Below are 12,560 nucleotides of genomic sequence, written 5' to 3' on the forward strand. Positions count from 1 at the left end.
CGCTGCCCCACCCAGGCATCCATGGGTACCACTGGGAGGTGTGTACAAGCCGTTCCCCAGCCCTGGGGTCCCTGCTCACCATGGACTACGAGCTTGGCTCTCCTGGATGCGGAGCCCGCCTCGTTGGTGGCCTGACACTCGTAGTCTCCACCGTCGGTGGGAGAGACCGAGGCCAGAAACAGAGAGCCTTCATCCAGCACTGCCAGGCCCGGCCGGCCACGCAGGGGCTCTGAGGACAGGCCCTTCCGCCACGTGACCTGTGGCTTGGGCGTCCCTGGCAGGGCACAGAGTCATCAGCACGAAAACCTGTCCCCTTCCCTGTCCACACCCACACTGCCCCCCACCCCCCTGCAAGTGATGCTGACCCTCCGGGGTGGGGGGAGGTCTCAGGTACCTCCTTGCCCCCCAGGCTGGAGGAGCAGCAGGTGCTCACACACCTGTCACCTCCCCACCCAGTGCTGTGCGTCCACATGGCCTCCCAGCGGCCCGAGGGCCACAGGCACAGGGGCCAGAGCCTTTTCTGGTCCCCTTCGCAGAGGCCCCACCTCATCCGCACTCCCAGCCCCCTCACCTGCCCTGTGTTTTCTCCTTTGCCTGCCATCTCCAACTTCCTAATGTACATAAGATGCACTTCTTTAGGCTTTTTTTTTTTTTGGCCTATTGTCTGTTCCCCCCACAAGGTCCGAAGTCTTTGCTTTGTCCCCTGTTGCACCCCCAGCTGCAAGCCCAGCGCCTGGCACACAGTAGGTGCTACATGAATGAATGAGACCGCCGTGCTCAGTACCCATATTGTCCCATCGGATCCGCACATAAACGGTGGAGGACCCAGGTGGACCAGGCCTGTGCTTCCCCTCACAGGCATGAGGCGGGCACCGCTGGCCACACACCCCTAGCCCCACCGTGAGCGCCGCAGTCCCCCTGGAGGCCCTTCTCCGACACTCCTCACGTCGGACTGTGCAGCGTCTGGCTCTGCCATCAGCCTGTCGGCTCACACGGCCCGGCGCACAGTGGGTGCGGGATGAACAGCTGCCCCACTGGGCCAGGGCACACAGTAGGCCCTCAGATCAGTGTTGAAGGAATGACCCAGCATTCCAAGCAGCACACGTGCCCATGAGGCATGGCGCCCAGTGGTCGCAGCGGGGCCTGGGTCACGTGAGCCCCAACTCCGCAGACTTGCTGAGTGATCTCAGGACGAGGGCAGCCCTTACTCACTGCCCTGCCTGCTGGGCCCTCACCTGCCTTCCTACCTCTGCTAGCGCCGAGCGGGAGGGCAGCCTGCAGCCCCTCCACCACCCCCCATTGGGGTCATAATCGTTGCTAAATACCAGTTATCATGCACCACACCCCCCACTCAATCTGCTGACTCCCCTGGCAGCTCGGGGCGCTTTGTAAGCACACTCTCTATGCCTCACTTGCTCTTTTATCCTCACTTTCAGAGGGAGGGGTGAGACACCCCATCTAGGGGGGAATGGGGCTACGATCAAGATGCGGCACATCCAAGGCATCCTGGGTGTCGTCTCGTTCGGGAGGGCCCCTGACCCACCCCACCCTGTACTGACTGCTCCTGCTTAAGTGCTGGGGACTCTGCCCGCTGGCCCTGAGGGAAAAGGAGGGCCACCCATGCTCTGCGATCCTTGGGCTACTTAATCCTGTGTGTCTGTTTTCTCATAGAACCCTCTGCCGTTTCCTCTGTGTCTGCCCAGGATGCCTGCTGGAGTGTCCCAGCTGCTCCCCACCACGGAGACACATGTGTGAACACATACACACAACATACACACATATACCCCACAGACACACACATGCCCCTCCCAGCTCCTCATCTTTTCCCAAAGGCCCCAGCCCATCCTCCCACCACCCAGAGACCAGGACTTCAGAGCCGCCAGCCTTGAGGGGTATTGAGTTTTGAACCCTGGAAGCTTTTTTTTTTTTTAATGCAAACATCTAATCCCTAAATGAGCTCTAACCACACAGAACTGCACCACTGCTCTGTGACGGGAAGGCTCCAGTGACTCAGGGCTGTTGCTGAAAAACCACTCACCTTGCCTCCACTCCCATTTTACAGAGACCAAGAGAGGAGCAATGTCCAAAATCACCAGCAAGTTGGTGGCCAGGCTCCTGGCCTCTGTACCACCCCACGAGGAGGAGGCGGATGGTGCCACCCACTGCAGGTACCAGGGTTCCCATGGGGCACGCCCTCTGGTGCTCCAGGCTTTCTCCTTTCTCCCTCAGAGCCCTCCGAGCCCAAGGTCACATGGCTGGTGAATACCAGCGCCCAATACTGCCCACCGGGCAGCCACCTGCTTGAAAGAGAGAAGGCCAAGGGGGGTGGGGTGGGGCGCGGGGCGGGGACAGGCAGTTTTGATGGAGGCGACTTGGCTTATGCTGACTTGGCTGAAGTCAGGCCCAGAGGACAGGCCCCTGGCTGACCAGGGATGATGCTGGGGTTGGGAGTGACTGTGGGGTATCAGGGTAGGAGGCTGGGGCTGGTGGTCCCGGGAGGGCACTACAGGTTCCTTGCTGTTACCAGATACTGACACAAGGTGGCGCCCTGGTCAAGAGCGGGACGATGGCCCCTCCAGGTGGTCTGCTCCCACCTGCCTCCTACCTGGCCCTCCCTCTGTCCCATTCCAAGGACTTCCCTGGATCCTGTGGCATGAGGAGTGCAGTGCAGACTAGAACCAGCTCTGCTGGCTCCTGCCAGGCTTTTTGTAAGCTACCACTTACGTCTTAGACACCCAGACACCTGCCCTTCTAGAGAGCACCATCCATGCACAGGGGAGACATTTTGGCCATTTTGACCCAAAGCCAGAAGCAACTCTGGCAGCCAGTGGGATCCACTGGGTGCCGCAGGGAGATTTTACAGAACAGTGGAATCCATTCAACACATTTCCTCAAGCTCCTACTATGTGCCAGGCACGGTGCTGGGACCTAAACTTCCTGTTGTCCACTGGGCCTTCACAGCAGCCCTGTGTGGAGGGACAGGTGTGACCCCACTGGACAGCTGAGAAAACTGAGGCTCAGAAAGGAGGTGTGAACTGCCCGGCACCAGGGAATTGACCCAGGGGTGGCTATCTCCACCCCACACTGTGCTGTAGCCCAAAGGGGGTCCCAAGGGACTGGTTTGCCCAGGACTGTGTGAATCCATGCCCTGTGAGAAAGCCTGGGTCTTGGGGAGAGGCAGGGGTCACCAAGCACCGATCCTAGGACCCTGGGGCCTTCCTCAGCCCCAGTTGTTACAATACCCAGGCGCAGAGGGGCCCAGGGTTTAACGGGCACTCGGGGCTGGGGTTAAAGCAGATTATACTCCGTGAGTCACCTTCTGGCTGTGACCTCAAGCAACCCTCTTAACCACTCTGGGCCTAAATTGCCCCTAATAAAAAATAGAGCTAATGCTAATACCCATCCTTTAGGGCTGCTGATGGGATGAAGTGCCTGGCATGGTCCTGGACAGGAGTGGGGACCCCATAAGCCTCCATACCCACGCGCACTGCCCACAGTGACCGAGGGCACTGAAACATGGGTGGGTTTTCTCCCCCTCCCAGCCCAGAGCCCAGGGCCCAGCCTCACCTCTGGCAGGGCACGGCAAGCTGGCGTTCTCTCCTGCCACCCTCTCCAGCAGGCCACTGGTCTCATCGGGCCCCCAGTATGGCGGCTCTGGTGGAAGGTAATGTGGCCACACTCACACGCCCAAACCCAAAGCCTGGTGCTCCCCCCACCAGGAGCCCAGGGCTGGTGGAGGGGGCATTCCCATCCAGAACCCCAGCTGGAATAAGGCGTTCCAGCCCTCAGCCTCAGGGAGAGTCAGGGCCATGGCACCAGCTCACCCCCTGCAGGGTGGCCCATGGAACAGCGCTCAGTGCCACGCACGACCCTGCGGGCTCGGGGGGCTGAGCTCAGGATCGTCCTGCCCTGCCTTCTCTGAGTGTGTTTCAAATTCATCATAGTGAAAATGCTAGCACCAGGGATCCAGAACTTTCTATGCACCAGGCACCTCACACACATTCTCTCACTGACCCCTCACATGTTACTGGACCCATGTTACAGGGTCAGAGAGTGTAAATGACTGACCGATGGTTGTCCAGCTGGGAAGTGGGAGAAGCTGGCCCGCTGCTCTTCAGCCACCACCTCGCGGCGCCTGCACCCCACCCCGAGGATGGAGCCCCCCCAGGGCTGACGAAAGCGGCCCGACACGGCTTTGGGGGCTGGGAGGAAGGAAGGGGTCCAGCAGCTCAGAAGCCCAGGCTGCTGCTGGGGAAGTAAGCTATAGGGTTCAGGGGAGACTCACCCAGCACCCTGAGCTCCAGCTCCCAGGCATCCACCCCAGCGCTGCTGGAGGCCTCACAGCGATACATCCCAGCGTCCGAGGTTCGGATGGCCACGAAGTGGACGGAGCCCTCGGGCCCCCCGCCCCGCAGGGGCACCCCATCCTTGGACCAGGTCAGCTGGGGCTCCGGGTTGCCCTCGGCCACGCAGTTCAGGTCCAGAGTCTCTCCCACCAGTGCCTTCAGGACCCGCGGGCCCGGCTGCACCTGGGGGGGCACTGACAGGGCCACGGGGAGGGATGTCAAGGCAGGGGCCCCGGGTGGGGGGAGTCACAGAGCCCAGACTTACAGAGAGGGCCCAGCCTGCTGCAGGGCTCCCCACACCACTGGCCGTCGCCAACCAGCAGAAATCGTCATTATGGGGGGCGATTGACAGTAGGGCATCCCGTGTGGACCTCCCCACAAGAGTAGAATCAGCCTTTCCCTTGAACACACGTGTTGCCATCAAAAAATCGCTCCTCGGGCTTCCCTGGTGGCGCAGTGGTTGAGAGTCCACCTGCCGATTCAGGGGACACGGGTTTGTGCCCCGGTCCGGGAAGATCCCACATGCTGCGGAGCGGCTGGGCCCGTGAGCCATGGCCGCTGAGCCTGCGCGTCCGGAGCCTGTGCTCCGCAACGGGAGAGGCCACAACAGTGAGAGGCCCGAGTACCGCAAAAAAAAAAAAAAAAAAAAAAAAAATCGATCCTCCGTGCTCAGCTTACTCCCCTTCCACCCCTCCCCAGCCCCCACCCCCATCCCTACCCCCAGGCTTGCACCCAGCACCATTTGAGAACCACCAGCTGGGAAACACCAGCTCAGTGCTGGATGGGGACATTGAGGCCCACGAGGCGGCGGGACTGACTCAGCCCAGGCGGCAGCATGCACAGAAGGGGAGGTTCAAATCCCAGTCCTGCCCCTCTCGGCCACAGGACCCCACACTGGCTGGAGCCTCGGTTTCCCCTCCTCACAAAGAAGCCCTGGGATGAAATGAGATGCAGCACTAGAGCAGCCAGCATGGAGCCTGCTCCACAGCGGTGCCTAAAACACGGCGGCTAGACTCACTCTCAGGGTTCCCAGCTCGCTCTTTCCCTTTCCTGGCTTGGGGAGGATAGTGGGTATTGTTTCTTCTGCATTTGTGTTTTTCAAGCAACTTTCCCATCCTCCGTCCCAGTTGGTCCCTCCTACGGGGTGGGTGATGCTATGTCCATTTTGCAGATGAAGAAACTGAGGCTCAGAAAGGTTGTGTGACTTGACCAGAGTCACCCACTGCGTCGGCTCATAGGAGCTGGACCGGCCCCAAGGCTGAGTCTGTGTGACCAGAAATCCAGGTGGCTTCCGTGGGGCCAGACTGGATGAGCCCGGGAGAATTCTCAAAGACGAGGACAAGTGTCCTGGGCCCTTGGGGGAAGCTGAGGACACCCAATCCCTTCCCAGCTTCAGAGTAGGAGCCCGAAGATAAGACCATCTATGGAAGCTGGCCCCTGGGCAGAGATCAGCTCCCCCACCCGGAGCCCAGAGCCTCACTGTCCAGGAGCACGAGGGTGTACATGCCCTGCCCGCGCCCCCACCCCCACCAAAAACACTTGCTGCAAACAACAGCAGTTTCCACCGTGATGAATGCCTGATGTCTTCCACACCCTTTCTGACAACTATGGGATAGGCATTATTGCCTCCACTTTATAGAAGAAGAATCCAAGGCTCAGAGAAGCCAAGCAGCTGGCCTAAGGTCACACAGCCAGTCCGTGGCAGAGTCAGCATTCAAACCCAGATCTGCCGACTCTGAGGCCCTGCTCATCCCCCTGCTTCCTGCTTCTCTGTTTCACTCCCATGCTCATGCAAACTTATAGAGAAGCTTTGAGCCCCTCCCTCTCTGAACCTCAGCCTGTCCACCTGTAAAATGGGGAGTCAGCTTAGATCAGGGGTCGGCTTTTTCTGGAAAGGGCTTTTTCTGAGAAGGTTTTGCAGACCAGATGGTCTCTGTCTCAACCACTTAACTCTGCCGTTACGGCGTGAAAGCAGCCACAGGCGCTACGTAACCGAACGTGTGTGATGGCGCTCCAATAAGGCTTGTATTTATGGACACTGAAACCTGAATTCCATATAATTTTCATGTCACATTATTTGTCTTTTTTCCCCCAATCATTTAAAAATGTAGACATCATTGTTCACTCGTGGGCCACATGAAAACGGCATGTAGGTCAGTAGTGGCTGAGGGCTGCAGTCAGAGGACCCCTGTCTCAGACAACTCATCCCCGTGCTCCTGGAGATGACAAGGTCCCCGCCTCTTTGGTGGAGTGACTGGGTGGCTTCTGTGAATGGAACCTGGACACCCAGGTGAACATGCACTCCTGGGCCCCCACCCGAGCCAGGAACCAGGACCCCCTCCGTGGGTCCCCCTCCCAACGGCCAAGTCTCCAACGCCACGGGGCCCTGCCCTCTGCTCTCAGGGGGCCTCTGAACACACTCTCCGGGCTCAACCAAGGGGTTCAGGAGAGGGGAAGACGAGGGGTGAGAAGAAGGAGAGATAAGGCTTGAAAAAGACAGGAAATAGAGTTGATGGAAGAAACACTGGAGGGCCATGAGGGGGTGACAGAGCCTGGCGTGGAGATGGGGGAGGGGCATGAGAGGCCTAAGAAAGATGGGGGCTGGAGGAGCGGTGTGAGACAGAGGCTGCCAGCCAGGGCCTTACCTTGCACCCTGAGGATGTAGTACTGAGCAGCGGACCCTGCAGGGTTACTGGCTGTGCATTCGTAGAGGCCGCTGTCACTCACCCGGGCCTGGGCCAGATGCAGGGAGCCTGATGGGAGGAGGCAATGCCTGTGGGAGTGAGGGGCACTGGTAAGACCCCAACCGACCCCACCTCTGCTGGAAAGGCCCAAGACCCAACTTGAACCAGCTGCCTCCTCCAGGAAGCCTGCCAGGACTGAGGCAGTGTCCGCCACCCACCCTTCACTCCTCCCCCTGCCCTGCCTCCACTTCCCCCAAACCACAGGCCAAGGCCAGGTCCCCTCCAACTTGCATAACAGACAAAGAGCACTAGACTAGGAGTCCGCTGGCTGGGTTTAACTTTGAACCCTTCCCAGCTGGGTGAAGCAAGGCCCTTCACCTCTTGGAGCCTCCATTTCCTCATCTGTAAAATGGGCACATTAAGAAGTTCTCTGGCTGAGGCTGGTGAACAGATTCCACGTGGGCTCAGCCCAGGGCCTGGTACCTAGTCGCCAGTAACTCTCCCTCCTCTAATGCACATGCCTACCGTTCCTCGACCCTGCCCTGAGAGTGGGGATGAGGCCCCATTTGGAGGTCCCCCCCAACGGCTTCCAGGGAGAAGCTGCAGCCCAGAGACCCTCTGCGTCTAATTGCCAGGTCTGGTCAGGCTCTGAATCCAGGGCTTTTCAGTGTCCTGTTGTCCGGCGCTGTATTGGGCCCTCAGGAGGAAACTGTAGAGGTCCCCCATCGCTGTGCTCCCCAACCTGTCCCACTTTGCTGAAGTCACCTGGTCCCCATCCCACAGGGATCTGGGACCCCCAGCCAGGCTCCTGCAGCTGGGCTGGACCCGAGGGGGCCCCAGCAGATATGATGTCACCAGCCCACATGTGCTGGCTCCGTGCAGCCCCTGCCCCCCTAGAACTGGGTTGGCAGCTGCGGCCACTGGCCACAGCAGGGCCCCAAGTACAAGCAGCTGGCACAGGGGTGGGGAGTGGGGGTGGTAACCTCCAAGGGCCAGCTCTTCCCCCGCCTATGCTGATCAGGGTACAGCTGGGCTCCGGTCCTGGTCTCCACTCCCCTCTCTGCTGAGTCTCAGATCCCTCCTCTGCAAAACGGGGATGACAATAGCCCCATCTCCCAAGCAGCTGCAAGCCAAGTGCTGGACGTGCACTTATTAAACGGGTCAATATTGCTGGCAATTCACTCTCTGGACAACCACGGGTGACTAGCTTTGCTCTGCTGGTTTTCTGTCTCCCCATATGTAAAGTGGGCTTGTAATCCCCCTACCCAGTAAACCCTTCGTCCAGTTTGCCCTGAGCATCCAGCAGGCACCTGGGGCAAGTTCTCTGAGGACAGTTGTGAGTGATAGACCAGGCAGTGGTCTCTAGGGCCCAGGCACTGGGCTGGGACAACTAGGTCCGACCCTGTTCTGCCGTGTGCTTGCTGTGTGAGGCCGGGCAAGTCACTTAACCTTTCTGTGCCTCGGTTGTGTCTCCTTTTGGAAAAAAGAGACACAGTGGTACTTATCCCTCATAGGGTTGTCCAGAGAACTGAAAGACCTAATTCACAGCACAGTGCCTGGAACAGACGTGCTCAACAGAGGTCAGCTGTTATCATGGTGACGTCAGTGCATCCATAACGATACGCAATGCAGTTTTGCCTCGTTTAAAACTCTTATATAAATGGCATCATATGTATGTGTGGGGGTCTAATTCATTCACTTTTCACTGTTGTATAGTAGTCTGTGGTGTGATCGTACCACAGTTGGATTAATTTGTTCTCCTTTTGGTGGGCATTGAAACATTGAGGTTTTTCTTTCCTCCCCCCCCGCTTCTTCATTCGTTCTTTCTTTCTTTCGCCACCAGAGTTCTCTGCACACTGATGTATGTGTCCCCACGCACAGGAGCAGGACTCCTGCGCCACAGGCTCACACGCCATCAGCTCTCACAGGTAGGGTCCATCATTCCCCCTTGTAGAGCAGGGTTTCTTATCAGAATCTTCCAGCTATATGTGAAACATACAGATTCCCAGGCCCCATCCAGAGACTCCGATCTGTGGGCGGAGGCTGGAATCGGGGTTTTACCAAGGTCCTCAGGGCGACCACCCCTTGGGAGCACTGCCCCAGGACACAGGGAAGTGCCCCTGCCCTGAGAAGCAGCCCGGCGGAGCAGGTGGGAACTGGGTTTTGACAGCAAGTGGCCCCCGCATCCACCACCATTCGGCCTCTTGAAGGCTGACCTTGGGCCAAGGACTCTGTCTCCCTGAGCCTCGGTGTCCTCAGCTGGGATCACAGGAGACGGCATGTATGGAGTGACACGATGCACACAAAGCCCATGGTCCCTGGGACATAGTAAGTGCTCGATAAACAGCCCAGCTGCTAGTAAAAACCACACCCCCCTCAACATGTCTGTGTTTTGTCCCCCAGCCCCCAATCAGCTGGGCAGCCCTAAGTAGGTCCCTTAATCTTCCAAACTGGAAGAAAAAAGGAAAAAACACAACACAGATGTTTTCTTGTCTCAGTGACAAGTAAACATTTCCCCTGTGCGGCTCCCCTCCCCTGGCTTGGCTTTTCTCAACCACAGTTTTTTTTCTTAAGTTAAATAATGTTGATATCCACCCAACACGAGCCAAATCAGTTTGAGGCTGAAACATACACACTGAGTCACACTTGATGCAGGGACACGGTTCCCTCAGGGGACTTTGCCACAAACCTCGACTAGCCAAGCAGGGATGCATGGGTCAGCAAAAAGAGGTCTAGGCTGAGCACCAGAGTTCTGGATCTGAGGTCCAATTCTGCTATAGACGTGCTGAGCCAGCCCAGGCAGGGCAGAGAATGTCTCCGAACCCCAATTTCTTCATATTTGAAAAGGCTGCTCTGGACTCCTTTATCTCAGAGGTTGCCTTCTAGTTCTTCTAAGAACTTTAGAGAAGCTGCTTCCTCCCTCACCAAGCCCTTAAAAGGAGAGGAAGTGGGAGCTTCTGGGATAAAAAAAAAAAAATAATGAAAGAAACTTCCAAAAGTGGAAACAATTCTCAACAATAAATGTAGGCATCTTGTCTTTCTCATGATGACCCCCAGGTCATTTCCTAGAAAGGGAAGGCTGCTCGCTATACCACAAAGGAGGAAACGGAATGAATGGAAATTCCATCTTACAAATGGTCAAGCTGAGGCCTGCAGAGCCCTCCCCATCACAACCCCCACCGCACCGGCTTGTGACCACCTGTCACCTGCGGGTCCTGAGAGGACACATCCCCAGCCATCTTATTTGTCTTTGTATCCTCAGAACCTAGCCCAGACCTGGCACAGAGCAAACCCCACTCGGACCAGATACAGGAAAAAGGTATGGGGCCTGGGGCAGACCAAACAGGACCTAGAGGTCTAGGGGTTCCAGGGCAGCCCTTCTGCACCGCCCCCCGCCCCATGTCCCCGGGTGCTCTCTCTCCACATTCCCAAGGCTCCTTGGGGTTTGGGGGTGGAGGGGTGTCAGGGGCAGGGGGGAGGTGGGAGGAAGTGGGGAGAGTGCTGCCGTGTGCCCTGTGCCTGTGGTGTAATTAGCAGCAGCCTCCCTGCGGAGGCAGGGCAGCCAGATGGCTCCGTGTGGCCCAGATGAAAACACGGAGAGGTTCGAGGGGAATTTCCTGTTTATGACCTCCACTGCGCTGGAGGCTTCACTGTTGGCTGCGAGGATCACACAGCCATGCAGATGATGGGGGACGGGGAGGGAGATCCACCTACCCTGCCGTGTCCCCCGGGCCCTATGACCTCCAAGGGGGATGTATCCGCCTGGAGAGACCAAAGGGCATCTGATAGAAAGTGCAAATCCCAGGCCACACCTTCGCTGCAACCCAGCTTGGGGTCCCCTCTCCAGCTCCTCTGTGGCTCAGGGAAGCTGCCCCTGCTGCCCCAGCTGGACCCCTGCTCTCACTTACACACTCCTGGAGGCTTTATGGCATTTAACACACCCGTAATCACCTGTCGCTGTCTGATCGTTCCGTGAAGGGAGCGGCCAGGTTGCCCAGGTGGTTCCTGCCATGTTCCCAGCGCTTAGCACAGGGGCTGGCCCACAACAGGTGCTCGATAAATATTTGGTGGCAAATCCCAGCTGTCCCTGTCCACACACGTGCCCCTTCCCACCTTCACTCACACTGTTTCCCACACCCCACCCTGTCTCAGTGCAGCTCTCCTGCCCCCAGACCCCCTTCAAGGCAGCACAGCCTCTAGCTCCCCCATGAACCCTTCCCTGCCGAGTGCAGGCAGGTTACACTTCCCCTGCTCTGAGTTCCATGGAGCTGAGTTCAGCCAATTTCTCGTACATTCATTCATGCACTCACATGACAAAGAGCCACTGGGTTCAAGGTGGGCCACTGGGGTGAAGGAAATGCTCCCCGTCCTCAGGCTGCTCAGAATCTGGGTGGTTGGCCTGTGCCCAGGTCCTCTTGCTGTGTCCCATGCTCACCCTGCTGCCCCCGTTTCTAAAGGGCCCGTCCAACCTCACTGTGTGAGCAGAGCCTTCTGGGCGGAGGCTGTCGAATGAATGAATGGCACCCCCTGCAGAACCGAGCCCACCAGAGGCGGATCCTCACCCACAGCACGCAGTCGAACAGCGCTCAACAGACATCCACCACATGCAGATACATGCTGGGCGCTTGTCTGCTGGTCCAGGGTGGGGTCTGAGCCTGCAGCAGGGATTGCCCATCCCCCCCGCCCCCAGCACCAGTCAGGCTGGACAGCACCTTCAACCACCAGTGGCCACTCTGACCCTGACCCACACCATAGACCCTTATAAGGAAGCCCCAAACGGAAACCTGAAGCTGGAGCAGTTTAGGAAGAGGGGCCGGATACCAACGAAAGGGCCAAGCACAATATATGAGCACAGGGGAGAATACACATCCTCTGAGCCCATGCAACATAAACCCAGAGATGCTAACAGGTGACAGCTGTCTACACTTGAGTGCTTCCTATGCGCCACTGCACAGCTAAGCCCTTCCGCGCACACTGTCACTTGAAACTCTCAACAGCCAAACCTGCAAGGCAGGCAGATCCTACTATCATCACCCCTTTTGCAGAGACCAAGAGAGATGAAGTCCTGCTGTCCATGGTCACCCAGCCACCAGGCCAGGAATCAGATGAGCTATGAAGATCCACCAAGGTAAAGACCCCACGAGGGGCCCCCGGGCAGTCCATGCCATGCCACTCGCTTCTAAGGAGGAAGCAGCTTTTCTCCTGGATCATCAGAACCCAGCTGCAGCCCCCACCTCTCCGCTGGGCCATGAGAGGGAGTGGGTGTGCCGACTGCCCTGCAGCATCCCCGGGGTGCTCAATCCTCTCCCTGTCCCCTCCCCTCCCCCGGATGCGGCTGGTTTGGCCCTGTGTGGGACCCTGGCCGGCTGCCCCCGGGAGCCAGTGCTGAAGCCAGGAGTACTCGCAGCTGTCCCAGATACACATCAGAACCAGAAACAAACATTGTTGCCTAGCAACACCACCTCGCCCCAGCATCCCTGGGCTGAATCATGGGACCAGAGCCACTAGGCACTCTGTCCAACCCTTTCAT

The 12,560-nt window shown here is 58.1% G+C and overlaps 1 protein-coding gene across 1 annotated transcript in view; it reads right to left on the minus strand.

The window, feature by feature from the left end:
• HMCN2 (hemicentin 2) overlaps positions 1-12,560 on the minus strand; it is a gene marked incomplete at both ends in the record, with an annotated part of 149,376 nt that overhangs the window by 73,812 nt on the left and 63,004 nt on the right. Inside the window, 4 exons of the mRNA XM_079706160.1 lie at positions 80-274; positions 3,568-3,654; positions 4,286-4,540; positions 6,992-7,119. Of these exons, the coding sequence (XP_079562286.1) occupies positions 80-274; positions 3,568-3,654; positions 4,286-4,540; positions 6,992-7,119 (665 nt within the window). The remainder of the gene's footprint in view (positions 1-79; positions 275-3,567; positions 3,655-4,285; positions 4,541-6,991; positions 7,120-12,560) is intronic.

This window comes from Hyperoodon ampullatus, assembly GCF_949752795.1.
Source record: "Hyperoodon ampullatus genome assembly, chromosome: 6".
Taxonomy (NCBI): Eukaryota; Metazoa; Chordata; class Mammalia; order Artiodactyla; family Ziphiidae; genus Hyperoodon; species Hyperoodon ampullatus.